The 22196-nt window shown below is 29.6% G+C and overlaps 2 protein-coding genes across 2 annotated transcripts; both read right to left on the reverse strand.

Moving 5' to 3' along the window:
* Nucleotides 1–4126: 4126 nt before the first annotated feature.
* On the reverse strand, nt 4127–11584 carry LOC122713136 (vesicular glutamate transporter 1). The gene is made up of 9 exons (XM_043933335.1): nt 11394–11584; nt 8272–8404; nt 7472–7692; nt 6754–7073; nt 6504–6678; nt 5972–6264; nt 5317–5697; nt 4990–5196; nt 4127–4467 (listed from the first exon to the last, which is right to left on the reverse strand). Exons 2-9 carry the CDS (start codon nt 8343–8345, stop codon nt 4222–4224), a joined length of 1917 nt encoding a protein of 638 aa, XP_043789270.1. The 5' UTR covers nt 8346–8404; nt 11394–11584; the 3' UTR covers nt 4127–4221.
* A 2257-nt stretch (nt 11585–13841) lies between these two features.
* Nucleotides 13842–19421, reverse strand: LOC122712998. Its single transcript, XM_043933110.1, has 3 exons — nt 19329–19421; nt 18081–18502; nt 13842–17612 (listed from the first exon to the last, which is right to left on the reverse strand). Exons 1-3 carry the CDS (start codon nt 19383–19385, stop codon nt 14021–14023), a joined length of 4071 nt encoding a protein of 1356 aa, XP_043789045.1. The 5' UTR covers nt 19386–19421; the 3' UTR covers nt 13842–14020.
* Nucleotides 19422–22196: the final 2775 nt, after the last annotated feature.

The raw sequence follows: 22196 nt of genomic DNA on the forward strand, positions 1-22196 counted from the left end.
ATTGTTTTTATTGTCTTAAAATTATGATTTTCGTATTTTTTTTTTTAATTATTGTCTTGAAAATAAACGAAGAGTTAACGTATTCTTGAAAAATCTTAACAATGAATTGCATAAAAATACTATTTTGTTGCATTATTATAACAAGTGCATGAAATTACAAAATATTATTGTCAACACCGCGAAATATCTAAAAAATAAATTATTTCAAAGCGAATTTTTAATCTCTAGCAATTTTCAAAACATTTTTCAATGTTGGCATTTCGTTTTTAGCAAATTTTTCGTCTATTGCGATTATTTTCGATTATCGATCGCCATATACGTTCCCTCCAACGATATATACTATACATACATACATATATATGCGTATATATAATAATATAATATTATTTTATATATTATATAATATAATGTATGATATTTTGTGTAATAACTCTTTCGTGTACTAATATATTTATGAAGATTAACAGTTAATACTATACTATATTATTTACACATTGTTTATAAATATCGAAATTTATATTAATTATAGAATCATTGCTTTTCTATCAAAATCTCTTCACGTGCTTGTTTCCAAAGACTATAAAAATTATAACTATAAATATAATATAGACAAAACAAAAAGAAAATTTGTTTTATAAATATATAAGAAGTATAGTATTATATAATATTATATAAAGAAATGAATAAAAATCTGCAAATTAATTTAATTTATTCGAAACTTATAATAGAAAATATTATTCTAATTATTTTATGAAAAAGAATTGATATTATCATATAAAAATTTTGATACGAAAGAGTTAATATGATTAGCTTAAGAGATGGTATAATGCAACATGGGCTCGATGCATACATATGTATATGTGCGTATGTGTATATATATATATATATTAATTACAATCATGACACACGATCAAGAAAATGTATAATATAATCTAATCTTATTCATCAATTAGCGCATTTAATTATCTGTATTTATTGGCTATATATATATATATATACTCGTATATTTATATATAATATCTCATATTATGTGCCTATAATTTTTTTAGAAAGATATCGCGCAAATTGACTAATCTCGTGAATTTTCGGGCAACGAAAAGGGGCTCTTCGAATAATGAAGGTATAGTATTTTATATACTTTTATGATTTAGTTTGACATGTATAATGAATTTTCGATCGATCGTTTTTGATGTAAATATATATCAAAGAATTAGTTTTTCCAATTATTATATTCTTCGTAAAATTCCGAAGAATTTATTATATAATATCAAAATTATCAAACTTCTCTTATATGACACGAAATTTTACTAATAAAAATATATATAATTATGATTATATAATTTTAGTCACAATATAGATATAATTCGAATTTAATGTATACGTTGTTTGAATATGGAATAAATTTTTATCTTATTTATATTCGATTTAACTATAATAATTTTTTAATATTTTAATTCGATTTTAATTCAATTTATAAACGATCGATCGATGTTTGTATGTTTGTATGTTTGTATATTTTGTATATTTTGTATATTTTTCAACGTACGATCTATATACATTTATATCGTTACGATTCACTCATAAAACAATATAATAAATTGAATATCATTTTATTCTCAACACGCATATATTTTGTTCTTTGAAATTGATGATCAAAATACCTAACAACATTCGAATTTAGTAACGAAATATATATATATTTTTTGTACGTATATTGTGTATGTATGTAAATGCCCATGTGTGTTTGTGTAAATGCCCAAATATGAATATATGTTTGTGTAATAATATGAAATACAAACACCTAGGACAATATATTATGTATAATAACGCGACGTTCCTAATTCTCGAACTGATGTTCGAACTTTCATGGATATACTTTCATCAAATACGTACAGTAGAACTCGATGTATCCGAACCGTGGCACCATTGTTCTAAAAAAACTCCAGGATCTCGATAGCGTCTATACATCATTTTCAAGAAACATTTCAACGTTCACAAGAAACCTCGAGTAACATACCGACATATTCACGAATTTCTAAATTGTGATACAGCTAAACTGTGTAACCTCTTCAAACATAACGTTTACTGTACATCGCGCGTAAACTATCTAAACTTCAAGAGCGCATTCTAGTGGCGATTTCAATGAAAACTATGAATCGATTATTCGATTTAACTCGATTAATACTCGATTAATTTATCGATTTGCTTTATACTATTTTTATATTGTGTTACGAATCTATTAATCGAGTTTCATTGAATATAGATTATATTAATTGTTCGTTGTTAAAGATAAATTCTGTATCAGTTTATTTTATACTTTGTATTTTCAGTGATGATCTGTTTAATAAATATATTATTTTATATTCAGAAAAATCACGAATAGATCATCATAAATACTACATTTTAATTTCAAAATATTATTATAATATGCTGTTCCAAATTAATAAAATTAAAGTTTTGTAGATAATATTGTGAATAATCTGTGATTCAATTTCAAATAAAGTAATGAAAAAAAATATGTTTGAAGAGGTTATCAATTTTACGGAAGATTCTCTTGTCGGTGCGCAGGATGAGAATTCACTCGAAGAGATCAGGTCCCAACAAATAGAGCCCTACAGTACTTTATATCTTAACATACTAATACTTTCATTTTATCACTTTCTTATGAATACTTTCATATACGTTTCAGATACGTTTCTGTTAGGATCCGTATATTTGTGATTACATTTAAATTTGAAAGGCTTAAATAACATAACCTCATCTATGATACGAATTGTACCTGAATAAACTTATTAATGCCTTTCTCATATTTCGCCTCATAAAGAATAGCGTTTTCGAGTAATGCATTAATTATCAGAACTCGCCAGGCCATTGTTAAAATATTGACGTTTCGATAATTAATTCGTTTTAGTTACGTTTGCTTATCATCGAGAATCGGGTTGTACTATTTCAAAATTTACGTCATAAGAGTGACGCATCATTCCACTTTTTATTTTTTTTGTTTCAATCAATATACTTTCAATATTAGTTTTTTTATTGCTATGTTTCTAAAGTTTTTCATCGTTGAATTATTTGCTATTAGTGCCAAAATAAAAAATCTAAAAAATACCTAAAAGTTTCAGCGATCGTGCTGAACATATTTTCTGTGCCATTGTTTCACCAAACCTTCTTGTTATTATTGTCATCAATTATTAAATTATTGTCTATGAAGGTTTGGCAGTTGCTTATTGTCTGCATTTATATGTTCATATAAATAACTTTTTCAATTCCATGAAGTTCATAAATAAATAGCAATAGCTTAAATATTTTCTTAAAAAAGATCATTATAACTTTCATTTGTTTTTATAAATTTGGCCTTTTATATCCACTTTTTTTCTTATAATTTAAATAGTGGATATTTTTAACTAATAGACCAATTTCAAGTTTATAAAATATTTACTTTCATTTCACTTTTTGACATCATTTTTGATTTTCTATTTTTTTAAAAAATTGTTCGATTATTTCATTTGATTTTCTTGTTATTCTAATAATTTAAGTCTTTTTGTGCTGTTAAATTTCTCTTTACGTTTATTTCATTTGTATGCATCAATAGCACCATACCCTGCACTCTTAGGTATTGCAAAAAGAGAATATTTACTTAATTCAAAATATAAAGCCGACAATACTGTATCAATATAAGATAAAATCAAAAATTAATAAGAAATTATTTCATATTCATTCAATAAGTCTCTAGTACTCCAATTTCTTAATAGTTACTTATTTTTACTTTAACTTAGAAATATAACAAAATCTATTCTAATATATTCCTTTCATAAATGTTTTAATTTTATTTGTATTTTAATAATTAGCTTTTGCTGAAACGATGAAAAAGATACGCATTTCTTATAAAAAAAATTAATTCTTATAACTATATTTAATATAATTAAATATTTTAATATATATTTAAAATTCTATCATAATATATGTTTATATATATTTTTCTACAGCAAAAGAATTACTTATTTAATTAATTTTTAGAAAAAATAAGTAACTATTTTTTATGAACATTATACAAATATTTCCCATTTAATCTAAAAGAAATCTTTTTTCAATAAACAACGAATAGAAAAAGTATATATGAAAGTACTAGACGCAATTATGAAATAAACGTAATTGATTAAAAAATGATCGATCAGCTTAAACATATTTCCTTACGTCCGTCCAATTAGTTGAAGGATGAATTTAATTCCACTGTTGATTCTGCTGTGTTACGTCGTACGCATAATCATTAATCGTTGGTGGTTGTACCAGGCTTGCGTTTATATCACTGGCGAAGGGATTCGTCGAATGGAAAGGATTATTAGTGTTGGTTTCTGTCGACCCATAACTTATCACTGGTTTCTCCTGTTGAGCATACATATTGTCTACGGGCTGTTGATCATAATTACTCCAATCATCGGTTGCTCCACCTCCCATGGATGGTTGTTTCTATGAAAGAAAAAAAATATTAATTTATATAAAATATCTTACTTAACGTTTATCTTACTTTTGAAGTAAGATATTAATAATCGATTTCATGTGGAAGGAAATAACTTTTCTTCTGAATATTGTTAAGAATTTTACGAGATTTTGAAAATTTTCTGAAAATCAATTCGAATTATAATAAATAATAATCAAACGCAATATCGATTTGAGAATTGAAGATATATATATATTTCGAGACTATCGATATTTCGGCCGATTCCGCCCGAACTGTTCCGATCTCTTCCGAGCTTGAAATCTTGAATATTCATACATTTTTTAAATAGATATTTTTACATTTATTAGCAATGTGCATTTCAAATTTATTATTATAAAATTTTATTATTATAAAAAAATTACTTAAATCACAAGCTAAATAATTATATAACTAAATAATATCGAAATTTCGATTGTATCGATTATTGTTGTTAAATATTCATTAATTTTCACAAATAATTGTTGATAATATTAAAAAGAAATAATACATACGATAAATTCGGACTGCATAGTGTTCGGTGGTGGTGGAATAGGTGGCTTTACTTGTCCAAATTCATCCATAGCGAAATTCTTCTGTTCTTCCATATTAGGATCGGCCCAAGGTTGTAATTCACCGGAACAGAAAATCGCATAGAATGTTACACCGAATATATGGACACATGCTGCTATAAGAAACACGTTTTTCCAACTCTGAGTATCCTGTAACACACATAAAATTAATTATAATTAATTTTTTTTTTTCTAGATAATCAGTTTATAGACATTTACATCTATATGCCATCTATATAAAAGAATTCATATGATGATGTATATAATAACCTTTTTCTCTGTGATGTGATCTACAAAGATGGGTACCAGCAATCCCGCTATAGTACCGACTCCATTCGACATTCCCATCAAGATACTGGCGTATCTGGGTGCGATGTCCAAATGGTTCACGTTGAAACCGGAAATGGCGAAACCACTGCAGGCAACCCCAAACGCCAGCGCGATAATCGCCGCCATCCCATTTTTTTTCGTTGTTGCATGAGCCACCACCAAAAAGAAAAGAGCCTCCATACCGAAACCGCCACAATTGAAGAGCTTCCTCACATTCGTCGTCGATAATATTCCACGCTTTCGAATGTAATCGGCCAACAATCCTCCCAAAGGCACGATCATTGTCATCAATAAGTGTGGAAGCGAACCGATGACGCCAGTCTAATGTGAAAATCGAACAGAATTTACTTTTTTTTTTTTTATTGACAAATTGATAAAAAATCATAAATCAACATTAACTTATAAAATTACTTATAAAATATTATAATTTATTATAAATATTATATTATAATTACTTATGAAATATTATAAAAACTATAAAAATACTTATAAAATTTAAAGTAATTTATATCTTTTTTTCTTTTTTAGTTTTATTAGCTAAATTTTTAATTAGAAATTTTGAAAAATATACGTATATATTATTTGTGAAACTTACTTCAAGTAGAGCCATGCCGAAAGCTTCGTGCATGAAACGAGCTTGAAAAAGCACCAGCAGATAGAAATTCCAGGACCTGCAGAAATTAGCTACGATGATGGCGTGCACCGGCATGGAAGTCAAGAATTTCCGCCAAGGTGTCGTGGCGAATGTCGGCATGGCCATTTGGGTTTGCCCTTGGCCAAGGGAATCTTCGATGTAACGAAGCTCACGTGCCGAGATGCAAGGGTGTTTCGATGGTTTCTCGAATGCCAGCCATAACCAGAAACAGTACCAAATCAATCCGCACATACCTGAAAATTCATTTGTTATTTATATTATGTTATTTATATAATATTTATGACACTTTGTACAAAATTTAACTCAACAATTGCAAAAACCAAAGTTTTAACGATTACAAAATATTTTTAATATTTTTAAATATTTTTCCAGCTGTGTCCAGTCACAACACTATTTAATCCATTCAAAAAAAATATTTAATTAAGTAAGAAGAAATTATTTACTTGGAGCGGGAAGAAAAATCCTGACGTACCATAAAAGTAAAAGGACGCTGTCCAGCCGAAGATCGTGGTCAAACAACCGGAAAGCGGCATTCCTATCACCATAGCGGCGTAAGAACCGCAAAATGCCAGCGTTGCTAAACGAGATCTCTCCAACGGTGGTGCCCAATATTTCCAAATACCGTGACAAGCCGGATACGTGACACCCTGAAATGAAAGAAAAAGGATTATTCCTTTTCAAATTGTTCAGAGATTGGATAATGGTGTATACATTTTTCTTACCTCCACCAAACCTTTTATAACTTGTACAATCATGTCGACGATGGGGTCCACTTTCAGTGCGCCAGGTACCAGCAAGTTCAAGAAGGAGGATATGGCGATCGCAGCACCGAATATCTTGTTCGCTGGATACAAAGAAGCGACGAATCCTCCTGGCACTTGGGTCAGCAGGTAGCCCCAGAAGAAGGACGAGTCAAGGGCGCTCTCTGTTCCAACTGTCCAGTTGAACCTGAGAGTGTGGTTGTCATTGTCTTCGGTGGCATTCTTCATGGCCATCTTGGCCATGCCCATGTTACACCTCATACCGAACGAGATTACAAATCCTGGAAAGAAATTTACATCATTTCTATAGATCTTTGATAAAATGTGAAATATTTTGGAGAAAGTATTCAATCCATAATTAGTATGTGTGTCACATGTTTCATGTCAGAAAAGAAATTTAAATTAAGGTAAAAAATTATTATTATAAATTAAATTTAATATAGAAAAAGATAATTTTATATATATAATGAAAAAACTTAATTTAATCATTTTCAGCAAGAAATATATATATAAATGTATATATATATATATAATAAGATATAATCTGATTCAAATTTTGTTATTTAAATCAAGTGAAAAATCCTGCTCTTGTTGATTTCATTATTATAAACAGATTATCAAAAAATTAAATGAAGAAATGTGAATAGAGAAAGATAAGAAAATGTGTTTAAAAATTTACCTATACAAGCCAAAATGGCGATGGTATATCTTTTCGATAGACAGGGGCATTCTGGCTTGCAGTAAGTATCGATGTGACGCAATGGGGGCCGTTCAGGTTCCGGGAGCGATTCAAACGAGGCTTGCCTACTGTATTCTCTCTCATCTTCGAATCCCTTATTGTCTTTGCTACCCTCGCGGGGCGTTTCGAATTCCTCGTAGCCAGCATTGCTTCTTCTGAACCTGAGGTCACAAATTTTGGTCATAAATTTTCAAATTAAATACAAAAGAAAAAGAATAGAAGCATTCATAATAAAAACAATTCTTTTTCAAAAGAACAGATATAATAGAGATATAATAGAATAAATATAATAGAACAGATATAATAGAACAGATAGATTTGGAATCTTTAATCTTTAATAAAAGATCTAAAATTTAGAAATATATGTACAATTACCCTTAAAAGCTACAAATCAAAGAAAATTACATTACAATTACATTACATTACAATTATTACAATTTATTACAACAAAATTTGCATTAAATGAAATTTAATTCATTCTTTTAAAGATTTTAATATAATTTTTTGAATAGAATGAAATTCTTCTTTCACTGAAACATAGATATTCGGTTCAATAAAATTCATTAAAAGAATTGTTTATCATTATTAAATAATACGGATATTACATAACGAGGAATTGGAGAGAATCGCGTGGAGCATGTGGGTTTAATTACGCGCATAGTCAGATACAGAGGAATGGATGGCTAAATATAGCTTTAAACGATTTTTCGTGTGTTGTATACGAGCATGCGTGACATTACCCAGCTAGTTTTTGCGATGCTTTGGACTTGATGGAATCGAAAGCCACGAGACCCGCCGCAGCGAATCCGGACATTTTCCAATTATTGGGGTTGCTCTCTGGCTGCAAATGGTCGCGTTGACAATTGGCAGCCCCTAAAGTACATAAATCTCATGCATAAATTTCATTTTATTAACAGAAATATTTAATAAAGGGATATCTCTCCCAAGATATGTAAGATAAAATTTTATAATTGATATTCGAGATCAAGAAGTAAATATTACAAAATTATTTTTATTTCTGATATTCAAATTTATATGTACTCTTGTATACCTATATCTTGACATTCAAAATATCATAGTTATTACAAATTTATTATATTTTATATTTATATTTATATTTTTTTTTATATATATTTTAGTTATTACAAATTTATTATAAAATATTAAATATTATATAATATTATTACAAATATTATTATATAAATCAGAAGTTAAAATAATTTTCCATTTTGTGAAAACTTTTAATGCTAATTTAATTCAATAAAAATGAAATTATTAGTATTGAAAGAATCAGAATTTAATTATAAAAAAGTATCTATACATACCTATTTTTCAATGAATCACATTTTTTATCAGATTCTACATTTTATTTACACAATATCAAATTTTTATAATCATATGAAAATACTACTAAATACTTACAATTAACTCATTGTAATTTGTTTCCAAAATTATTTTCTATTTTATTTGGAACAATCAAGTCATCTTTTTCACTTGTTATTTTCACAGAAATAAATGGAAGAAACGTTTAATCCTACTTCTTATAATCGTCCACGAGCAATTCAAACAATTACCACTCATTCGATATAAAATCTTTAAATTAAACGATATTAAATCTTTAAACCCTCGCATCTTCGAAACCAAGGTATACTTGTGTGAGGACGTTTCTTCTCGATATTGAGGTGCAAGGGGAGACCCCGTAGTAGGGGTGTTTGTTTGGAGTGGCAGTCTCTCCAACCCTAATCCTCCAACTCTCCGGGGAACGTCTCCAGAGGGTAGAAAAATGCGAGAAGAAACCACCTCCTCTCTCGACTCGTATTTTTCCCTTAAACTTCTCTCGTCCAAACATCGTGCGATATATCAAGAATTTCGATATAAAATATTCGAGAAATTTACATATATCGTTCAATTTTGAAAATCTAATCTTATAATAATAATAATAATTGAATTAAAAAAATTAGAGACAATATAGATAAATGTGGACGAAATTAATTTTTAATTAATATTTAATTAATATTTAAATCGATTTCTTATTTTAAAAATTGGTACCACTTTACTTTTTTATGTAATATTTCAAATCATTGAATTACAAATTTTAAAGGTATCATATTTTCTTTTTATTATATAATAAATCTAAATAATCAATCCTATAATTAAATTTTAATACTTTATATTTTCTTTTTATTACATAATAAATCTAAATAACCAATCCTATAATTAAATTTTAATACTTTATATTTTTAATATAAATAATAAAAATTTTAAATATAAACTTAAAAATTAATTTTATTATTTATATTATTCATATTAAATAATAAAGATTAAAAATTATTAGTATAAATTTTTAAATGTTAATTTTTTAGAATTTTAAACGCGATTTAAAATTATTCTTAATTTCCAAAGAGTGAAAATTGGAAAATTGGAAGGAAATTTTTATATTAATCGAATTTTATTTATTCTTTTGTTTAATAAAATTAATTAATTTGATAAAATTTCATTTTGAAAATTCTGGTGGAATGGCAATCGACTTATATTCGAAAAATTGTTGTCACACTATCGACTCGATCGCAAAGAGACGTATCGCGGGACAATGGCTGACGGATATTAAAACGGCACGTGACAGACAAAAGGCAGAAAATGTACAGCACGTGTACACAACGAGCTAGGGTGGAACGAGAAAGATGGAAACGACCGATTTCGCTTAATGGACTCGTTGCACATCCTTACTAGTTTTTCCACGAATTCTCAATAATAGATGTAATCTAAAACATATCTCACTGAACACACCTTATCGATCTTGTGAAAATAATTTGAATATAGAGTTTTTGTTAATGATTATTGATTTTAAAATTGATTTAAATTCGAATCTAAATTATTCGAATGCATATATCTTTATATATTTATTATATATATTCATGAAACTTGATTTTTCTTGAATTTCTTCTGAGATTTTAGATTAGACACACAAAATGAACAGAACTTTATATAAGAAATTTAATTAATTTAGAAAATAATTTAACGTGCTATATATTTCATTCATTGGTAAAATTTCTCCTAAAAAAAATTCGTCCATTTTCACATCAAACATGTCTATCAAAATAAAAATGTAGTTTCATTTTAAAATGAAAACCCGATGCACTTTCGTGACAGATCAATACGAAAAAGTCTCCGATATTTTTCCGATCCCTGACATTTACACAATCCAAATCCTTGCACAAATCTCCCTATTGCAGTCCAAAGTCACGATTCACCAATCGAATCGATCCTTTCGAATCGTCCAATCGTTTCCACACTATCACACTATCGCACAATCAATCAATTTTTACCACCAAAAAACCATTTTCAATAGTGAACTAAATAAGATTCTCTAAATCTGATCATCACTTTTTCCACATATCGCGAAATGAAATTCCCAAATTTTCATAGAATAGACTCTTCTCAATAGAAAATTTTCTAATAGAAACAGATCACATCACGAAAATTTTTCCAAATGAAATTCATCTTCTTTTATACGAATTCCACAAAACTTTTCCAAATAATGTCTTTAGAACAAATAATTTTGCTGATTTTTTACATTACGTTGGAAAAAAATTTTGAGGATGGTGCAAAAATGATCTTATCAATTTTCTGACAGAATCACCTCATTTGTTCACACAAAAAATACATCACACAAATCTCTTCCATCATATCAAAATTCACAACTCTCTCCAAAAAACACCTTTGGAACAACTCTTGAAAAACGATCCTCGAAAAATCAACAACTATATAATTAATCACACAAATTAGATTCAATAAAAACTATAATCATTTGCATAAAAAAAAAATCAAGTCCGTATATACATACGATTACGTTAGATCTTACCAGTTTCCTTACAGAATCACCTCACTGGTCACACTGAAAATATATTCTCCTCTTTCCAAACTTCACCTCCCCACGACTTCAGCTCTCCCCCAAAAAACACTCTTGGAATAACCAGCCCGATAAACTCTCATCACCAATGATTCTCAAAAACCAATAACGGAATGAGCGTATTACACGTGTATTAAATTTCACATAAAAAATCAGAACGAGAAAAGAAATGAAGGTTTGTCGTGAGTTGAAAACAAGGGGCAAACCACCACTCACCAATAATTAAGTCCAGATATGATTACGAGCGGAGTAGGGTAGCAAAAGCGCGGGGTACGCGACGGAGAACGTCGACGACGTCGCCTGGCGTCGTCCACGGCGTCGGTGGGGTACCGCCAACTTGGCTTTCGATCAAGGCGCATGCGCGACCCACGGTGCCGCGACACGATTGGCCGATGGTAGGTCGACGCATCGATATCACTGGCCAATCGTCTTATCCAGCGAACCCTTTTAGATCGACCCCAGGCGGGGCTTTGTTGTACCCCGGCCAATTTTGCAACAACAAAACGTTACGCAGGAACAGAAATTCGTATATAACGGTATTAACGTTAATGTCCGCGTATCTCTGACGATCCCTCGGGCTTATTTATGCAACGTCCTGTAATTCAGCACACGGAAACTACGTGAGGGTAGTTTTTAAGGGGAAGTCGAACGAGGATGTTGGAAAATAGAAAGGTTGGTTGTGGGACGATGTTAAAAGGTGTGGGTTTAATTGAAAGAGGGATTGAAAAGATGATTTTTCTAAAAGGGTGATTTTATTTTTCTTAAAGGTGTTAGAATTTGAGATAAATATGAAATGAAGTGCTTGAATGCTAGAGTGATTGATATGTAATGAATTTTATTAAAAAATCTAAAGACATGATTTTGTATTCTTTATTAAATAAATGAAGAATAATGTTAATTAGAATTCCTTCAAAATAAACTTATTAAGATTTTTAAAATAAAATCTTTAGATATCACTTTAACTAATTTTAGAAAATGTTGAAAGAATAATTTTGCTTTAGAATTTTTCTTATTATTGCTATTATCATCTTATGATTTCTCTTATTGTAATTGGAAAATTGTTTAAAGATTATGAAATAATTTTAATTCTCTATATCTCTATGTCTTGAAAAAGCAATATACGCAAACAGTTGAAACAGAAATTATATCAAAACTTTATAACATAAATTTTTGGCTGTAAGTAAAATACTCGAGCATTTAGGTTACTCGTGAAATATGGACGGTGTAAAACTACTTGATTCTACTGTACAGTGTTCCTAATATCCTACTTCGTCTACACGAGATTGTCCATTTCTACTGTAATGGATTATGCAATTCTTTTATTTTAATTCTCATTCACTTCTATTTTTAAAAAAATTAAGTTAATAACTTTGTTTTTTTTTAATAAAATTCCATTTTTTATTTTTACGTACATGATAACCATTTACAAAAAGAATTCAACGTGTTAAAAATTATATAAATGAATCTTTATTTGAAAGTTAGGTTAGAAATCTAATTTGTTCATTAACATATTCGTTTAAACAAAACTTGATAAAAAAATAAAAGGATACGAAAAATATAAGAAAAAAAATGCAAGATATCGACAGCTTAAATCTTTCACTAGCTGTTAGGAGTCGACTTGCATTGTTACAAACACAGAGTAACTGGGATGGGCACCCTCTCTCCGGTGGTTGCCAGGAAATATCGATCTGGGTAGAAGGATGGATGCTGCTTGCTCTCAATAGTTGGTCTACAATACTTTATCTTCTGTTCGGGGGGAGGCTGGCACGCCTTAAATAACTCGAATTTCACTATCATTTTCACCATGATATGTGATAAGGCATTTGGCAGCAAATATACTCCAACAAACGATTGCTCGTATTTTATTGCCACTTTTCTCAAAATAAAATTGTTCGAATTAAAATTATTCCATTGTCATGGAAATTATGTTTGGATCAAATTTTTATTTATATTCATTTGTGATAATTTATATTAAATCATTCAATGATTATTGTATTTTAATGATTGGATAGAATTAATCTGTTGAGGTTAAGTTTTTTGTAATATTTATTAAAATTATATATTAATAATAAAAATTAGTATTTTGTGAGAATATATTCTCATACGATACAATTTTTTTGAGTATTTTTAAATTTTTGATATATGAAAAATAATTAATTTTTCTTTTTAATTCAATAAATTATTGTAAACGTAAATGTAAACTACAACAACTGAATTATTAAAACAATTTACTATATTGAAAATTTACAATATATTAAATTGAAAATAATTTTAAATATTTGAAATATCTTCTTCTAACAAACAAATCAAAGACATACAAACTATATATACAATTGAAAAAAATTGTAAAAATATTTATTCATTCTTCCCTCTAATTCATTGTAATTTGTCAAAAACAATTCCACATACAGCACTATTTCTCTTCTACATTTCCAAAAAAACTATATTACATCAACATACCTAAAAAAAGGCACATCTTAAACAAAAATCTTAAACAATAAAATAACAATAATATAAAATTATTTATCGATAAAAATCAATCGATCCATCGATTAAATCGACCTTCTCCCTCTCCTTTGTTACACGGAAGTTGAACTCTCACAAACGTCATCCGGTTGCAATCTTTTCATCAAACAATTCTTTACGCTTCTGCAAAGTGTCACGTATTGCAACAATTTTAACCTAAAATCTGCGTCGAGCTCGCTAATCAATCTCTCGTAATCGTTGAGAAAAATCGTGAGATTATTATCCTCTTTTTGCTTTCTCTCGAGTTTGTACAAACGTTTCTCAAAAGATCTCATTTTATCAGAGCAAGTTCTATTCTCCGTTTTCGTTTCATTTCGAACAGAATTACGTTCACAGTTTTTTCTAGAATAACTTCTTATTGATCTCGAATCGATGAAAAAATCTTTCTTTAATTCACAATTATTCGCCACGTTTCTGTTATCCCTCCTCAACACGAAATTTTTTTCACGAAGAAAGCTTCGATTTATAAAATGATCACCCTGGTCTTCAAAGAAAACCATTCTGGTCGAATTCAAAGACACAACACTTGAACGATCATCCTTCAAGCTTCTACTTTTTAACGAGTAACTATCCAATTTTCTAATTTTTGATTTCTCTTTATTCAAATCCCGCGCGTCGATCGATAATTTTTTCGAATCACATTTCTGAGATTTCAAAACATCCGCCATCTTGATTCTCTTGAATATATCGTTATTCTGAATCATTTTTTGACATTTTGTTTTGATCGTATCACCAATCACATTTTTATTCTTGTTTAACGATTTTCCCTCCGAGAACGTTTTCACTGTTGCCCGATCACCAGTTTCGCATCGACTTTTGGCCCTGAAAGGACAACGAATCGGAGATCTACCTGGACAAGGTTTGTAGATAACACGCTCCCCGTTCAATTTTCCACTCGATATACTGACCAAGTATTTGTCGGTTCTCAGAAATGTCTTCGACGTGCATGTTCCCTTATCACGTTCCTCAAGAAGCAATTTTCGCAATTTCTTGCGTATCAGGTATTTGATACGATCGATGGCTGGAAACGAGCTGCACAGATTGTTCGGAATCACGGATCCTCGACGACTCTTGTGTCGTGCAACGACTCGAACGCCATCTGCCCCTCTCGATTTGCATTTCGAATCGGGCTTTACGTATCTCACTCGACGAAAGTTTTTCGCAGGGCACGAGGAATTATCGCACGTTGTGTAATGTATCAATTTTTGACGACACGGTGGAGTCGATTTTCTGCAAGGCGATTTGAATTTCCCGCGCGTTTCTTGATCCCTCGTCTCGAAATTTTCACTCAAGCTTTCCTCATCGGATGTAGAAGAGAAATTCGTCACATTGAAATCTTTACAGAACATAAATATGGATTCGGGGACAGGAGGATCTGAAATTTTTTCGCTAGTAAATTGTTTAGACAAATTTTGTTCGCAATTTGGACATGATCGTGGCGAATCTGTTGCGTTGCTGTTGATAGTATTGTAACATCGATCGGGAGATGAAGAAATGATCGAACTAGTTTGAAATTTGCAATATTGAACATTCGAAGGTTTTAAATTATCCGATATATTTTCTGTTCCAATTAAGTTTGATGTCTCTTGAACTTTTGAGTCAAGAATCGTTTCGTTCGTGCAAAATTTGTTCGTTTCACTAATTTCTTCGTCGGAGGGGCTTGAAAGAGCCTTGCCGCAACAAGAACACTTGGTCGAGTTCGAATGGACGAATGAAATAGAATCCACGCTATATTTTTCTTCCAAATTTTTCTTCTTTTCCAAGGTATTCACTTCTCGTTTGCACGTATCTTCTACCTGACAAATATTTTTGTTTAATTCAAAATTATACTTTACAACACCTTCTGATAAAATATTCATTTCTTGTTTTATGCAATTTTCCATTTGAGGAGTATTATCCCTTAATTCACAAGTACATATTTCATTGTCCATTGAAATGTCTTTTTTCATTATTGAACAAGAAGTATCCTTCGAGTATTCTTCGCATTCCCTCGTGTGTGAACATTCCGGTTTTTGCATTTCCACAACATTTTCTTCTAGATGACATTCTTTATAATCTTTTTTTAAACTTTCCATCTTTTCATTAGTCACGCACAAATCTTTCTGTTCACATTGATTTAGATTATCAGATGAGAAAAACTCGTTATTCGAAAAGCATTTTTCAGTGTCGCAAACTTTACTCATCGATTGATCTTCTTTAAGAACATTCTCCTTCAAGCTATCAGACGAATAATCATACTCGCACAATGTCAATTCATTCTCGGTACCTATCATGACAAATTCACGTATCTCGCTCTTTTCAAGTCTGAAACTCTTTTCATCCGCAATTTCTTCGCCCTTATATCCCTCCATCATCGTCTCTTCTTTCTCTTCATTCAAAAACGATTCAGACTTGTCACTAATTTCATCATCATGTTCCTCACCTTTTTCAGCATCAACCTCAAAATAAACTTTCGCCTTTCCACGCTTCTTCTTCGGGCTTATCGCATTCTTGGAAGAAAGTACAAATTCCATCTTCTTCGGCCCCTCTCTCGACCACACGAAGTTAACCTCTTTCTCCTCTTCTTTCTCCTTTTCAACCTTCGACACAGATGACTCCATACTTATAGAACTGTCGTTCGAGCAAAAAGAATAGAAAGTAGTTTTCCGTTCCTCCAATTCTTTGCAACATTCTATCTTCACCTCCTCGCCGCATACGGGATCGATTGGGATCTCCATCGATTTTCGCGGCTCTCCGTATTTCTCGCAGCTCTCTACGTCCTTGTTGTGACACGAATCACGTTTGTGAACGTTAGTACAAGTCGGTATTCTGGCTAGAAACCATCGAGACTTGGTTATGTTGCCGTTTTTACACACCAGATTCAAATCGACGCGGCCATGTTTAATCTCGCAGTTCAAGCGAAAGTGCTTGATCATCGAGTCGTCGAACTTCTTCAGGATGTCGTTTATGCACGAGCAAGCATTGCTCACGTCCTTCTCGAATCTTTTCCTTAACAAAATCAAACAAGAGTCCAGCAAGAACGGATCCGTCTCGAATAGTCGAACGATCAGCTGATTCGATTTGCAGGGAAGCGAGAGATTGGATACGTTTGGCATATCTCGAGTCGTGCACCGATCGGCGCTCATTGCTTTGTATATGTAAATTTTTAATTTTGAATTTTTGGGGAATATATTTTGGTCGCAACATACCATATTTGATTCTTGTATACTTATTCTTCTTGGATAGGATTTAGGGCAAGTAGAAGCGTCGCAGGGTTCGATTAATTCGCATTGATTATTCGTCGTGAAAATGAAGTTCAAATTCGTTTGGCTGGTTTGAGTGTGTACGCATTTTGTGTCATAGTCACATTTGATTTTTATCGTGTCTTGTGTTTCCGTGCAACAATTGTTCGAAGTTGTTGTTGGAATTTGATTCTGTAGATTTAATTGGAAGACGAATTCGAGTTCTTGTTTTTTGATTTCGGCTTGACATGTTGATGCCTCGATTTCTTGGTTGTTAATTCGATCATAGGAGGCTCCACAGGTGAAATAGGATGATGGCTCCTGCGAGATCGAACCGACCTCGACGTCCAAGTCGCTGTTCGAACTCTCTCTATTGTTTTCGTGGATTTTTCGATTAGTTTTTGGATCTATGTGGATTGGTGTTCTACAAAATGAAATTAGAATTCATAATTATTTAATTTATCTTTAATTTATCTAAACATTTATCTAATATTTATAAATTTTTGTAAGTAACAATCATGATATACCACCGAATTTTAATATAAATAATATATCTGAACAATTAGTTTTTATTTTTGTCTCAAATTATTCAGAAAATATTATTCAGAGATTAATTTTAATCACATTTTACAATCACACTCGTTAAACATTTCCAAACGTTCATTTCATAATTTCGAAAAAATCCACTTTGTTTAAAGACAAAGTATATAAGTATATTGAATTGTATATTTAAAATCATATTCCAAAATCATTTTCCAATCCTATATGCTGTTTTATACTCACTAGTACAAGTAACAATTCAATAAAAATTTCAATAAAAATTAGTATTCTGCATAAAAAATGATCAATATTCGAGAAGAAATATCATCAGATAAATAATATGCACACTCACGAGCAATCTTGGCACAACCAATAATCTTTCTCGGTGATAAACCTCCAAACGTTCATGCATTGTAAGGAATTATGCTTAGTGGCCAAAGAATCGGAATCTACTTTATTCAGCCCATTATCAAGAATCGGGTCCGCAAATTGTGTCACCAGGCTATCCTTCACCATACACTCGATGTGCTTAATCACTTCCTGTTTCACAATTGTGTCTTTGCAAGAAACATCGTTAGCCCAAATGGCGACCATGTCCAAGAATTTCTTCACTCGTGGAAATTGTTTCGCGTAATGCGAATTCGGCTTACACACGAACTCGTCAAGGATCGAGCGAATTCTGTTTTCCCAGCTGGAGCCCAGAAGTGGCTTGATATTGTCGAGATATGGGCCGATGTAATTGAGGCCTCCATTGTTGGGGATGCAAGATGGATCCTAGATGTTGAAGAATGATGATTAATTTTCATATGCATTCGTTATTTTAAAATTTAAGTAATAATTTATTTAAATGTATATTCAAAAAACTGATTAAAAACTAATTTCGATACTTTTGAAATAAATAGATGTATTTTTAAAATTTAAAATAAGATAAAGTAAGATAGATTAGATTTATGTTTGAATTAAGTTTGGAATAAATGTAAATTAGATTAGTTTGATAAAATTGAGAACTCCATTGTTGAAGGTGGATCTTAAGTGTTAAAAAACAAGAATTATTAATTTTCATTCATTACTTAAAATTTGGACAATACTTTATGAAGAACTAATTAATTGAGAATTTATGAAGAATTAATTTCAATGCTTTTGAAATAAATAAATTATCGTGTTTCTTATTTAGAATAGATTAAGATATTATATTATATTAAGTTGGATTGTGCTTAAAGTTTGGAGTAAATATAAGTTATGTTAGGAGACTTAAGCGGAGTTTGATGAAATTGAGAATTCCATTGTTACGGATACAAGAAAAAGTACTGAAAAACGTGAATAACTTTAATGATTTACAATGAACTATCTAAATAATTTCGATGTTTTTTAAATAACTTATATTTTTCAGATTTAGAATACGTTAAGATAAATTAGATTAGATTGAATTATGTTTGAATTAAGTTTGAAATAAATATAGGTTACATTTGAATAATGTTTTGGATACGTATTATTTTTTTTAATTAAATCCTCCAGATTGAGGAAAATATTTCAAGAGTATTGAAATAAACGAAGAGAGAAAAAGAAAAGGAATTAATGAAAAATGATATTTTCACATTACCACAAATGTTGGATGAACTTTACACCGTGCATGCGTGATTCCTTCACACGAACACATGTAGCATTTAATTAGTTCTCACATGATCTAGGAGTTTCGATTTCGATTTGTTTGTAAAAGATACATTTTACATACTTGTAATATAAAAACTGAAATTACTAGGTGTTTTACTTGAAGTTGATTAATTATACAGATTTTTAGACATGAAAATATTTTGTCTTCAAACTTCAATCATGATCTATGTTATTTTCTGTCATTTTATTCTAATGTTGATATCATTTTTACAAAGTATATCAGTAAAATTTTATATATATAAGATATCATTTTTATAATAAGATTGTGCAGATTGTTTAAACTTCATAGGTCCAAATTTTTTTGATCAAATATTAAGAAGATCTAAAAATCTAAAACAGAAAAAGGTAACAAAAAATGAAAAAAGAGAAAAAAATAAATAATACAAAAAAATTAAAATAAATACAATTAAAAAAAAATTGCACAAATCATACAATCCAATTCTAAGTCATTCTAAGTCAAATCCTAAATACAAAAAAACAAAGAAATAGGTCAGAGTCAAGGTAGAGCATTCCACAGGCGCCAATAATTATTATGTGAATAAGTGCATGGGAGGATGTAGTCCAAAACGAAGAAATCCAACCCACATAAAATGGACTTGAGTCCAAAACGAAAAGAGGACAAAGGAGAAGGAGGAGAGCTAAGGAAACGAGACAAGGACGGAGATTCTGTATTCCCAGGTTCTAGGGTGAGACGGTTATAGCCCATTCACACAGTGGCTCCGCGGAGATCAATACTCGTGACGGCGAGACATAGCGTAACAACCTTACACCACCTATCCAGAAGAAAATATCATATATTAGAAAAATAAAAAAAGTTCTGATTTATTAAAATAGGGATCGTCATTATGAAATTTAAAATGAGAAAAAATATGGTCAATTGAAAAATCTTGATTTTGCTATACACCCGATAGAAAATATGGTGATTTCAAATAGATAATTGATTTTACTATACATTTAATAGAAAAGATCTTGGCTAATTAGAATATGGATCATCATTGTAAAATTTGAAATGAGAAAAAATATGACTTCAAATAATTAATTAAAGAATCTTTTATCCGGTACACCCCGTAGGAAATATGTTGAAAGTATGTTAATTGGTTTTATTTAAAAAAAAAAAAAGATTTTGGTTTATTATAAAAGATGAATAATTACTATGAAATCTAAAAAATAAGAAAAAATACGGTGACTTCAAATAGCCGATTAAAAATTTTTCATCATGTATCTAGTGTCTCTTTTATACGCTATGAAATTTATTCTCTCTTCTTTGTGAAATACATACATTATAAAGTGCTTAACACATTCTCCATTGATTAATATTTTTCTAATATTTTTTTTAATATAAGCCTATGTGTTGATAAATGATTTATGTTTTATTTATGAATGAAGAGATTCAAGAAAAAAGTATTACAAATGAGACAATTGTGAAAAATTTAATGATGATAAAAATCAAATGATGTGAGCTAAAGTATATTATCATTATGTAACTAATTAATTCAAAAAATTAAAACTTTTACTTACATTGTTTTCTTTTGTGATATTAAACTAGTATGATGTTAATATTTAATAATGAATTAAAGAATATTTATGAGATTAGAAGGAAGAGATTTGACTATTAGTGACTTGACAAAATTTATGGATGAGAACTTCAGTAGAAAGTTGGATGAAACAGAGTTCGAGATATTGAGGTTAGTAATATGTGGTTTCGGAAGCCAAAAATTAATAAAGCGTTTTGGACTATAAATAATAAATTCTTTAGCAAAATATATAAAATTATATTTATATAAAATTATGTATTTATAAAATGTAAAAGTTAAAAACAGATTAACTTGGTAATTACGAACAAAATATTCCACATAATATAATTCATAAGATGCCACAATATAATTCATATTTCGCGACACAATACTATATAATACATAAACGACTCACGAATCTGAATATCGTTCACTAAACTGAAGTTAGGACCAACTCTCTTTCTAATGAACAAATTCACAAGATACTTTATCGATGGCGTATCACTTATATTTATCGTATCGTAGAATATTTTGACCATAATATTATTAATAATACGTAATATATAATTTTATTATATTGCAAAATATTTCATAGTGTTATATAAATTGTATTGTGTTATGTTAAATATCTCTTTTATGATTTTATAATACTGTATCGTGAAATATTTTGTTTATGATATATGAATGATATTGAGTTATAGAATATATAATAATATATTGTACTATATAGAATATTTTTTAAATTCATTAATTACGAAATAGTTATCTTCTATATGCTCAGGTAACTAAAATTTAAAAACTTTCAAAAAATCATTTCAAAATTGATCAATTTCACTTCTGAATTTTTCATATATTACATCGCAATTATTATTAAAACACAATTTAAAAAATAAAATATATAACTATTACTAAAATAATACGTAAATTATACGTAATAAATATATTTTCATGATAAAGAAGAACTTTTATTATAGACGAGTATGTAGATGTTATAGATATAAACATGGATAATAATATTCCTAACCTAAAATCGAAATGACAAGTCAATCATAAATTAATGAATTTCTCGAACGTTTTAGTCATTTAACTGCCGATAACATGTCCATTGACGTAAGTGACAAACCCCATGCATTTTAACTCATCAATATAAGTACATTTAGAACGATATGGAACCATTCAATATCAAATCTCGCATTGAAAAGCATTTCTTCATTTTTGTAAATTAAAAAACATTCATATATATTTTTTTGTTGATCTTTAAAAATACAATCATTGGAAATTGA

Source organism: Apis laboriosa, unplaced genomic scaffold, assembly GCF_014066325.1.
Source record: "Apis laboriosa isolate Shangri-la unplaced genomic scaffold, ASM1406632v1 scaffold112_cov148, whole genome shotgun sequence".
In the NCBI taxonomy this organism is placed as follows: Eukaryota; Metazoa; Arthropoda; class Insecta; order Hymenoptera; family Apidae; genus Apis; species Apis laboriosa.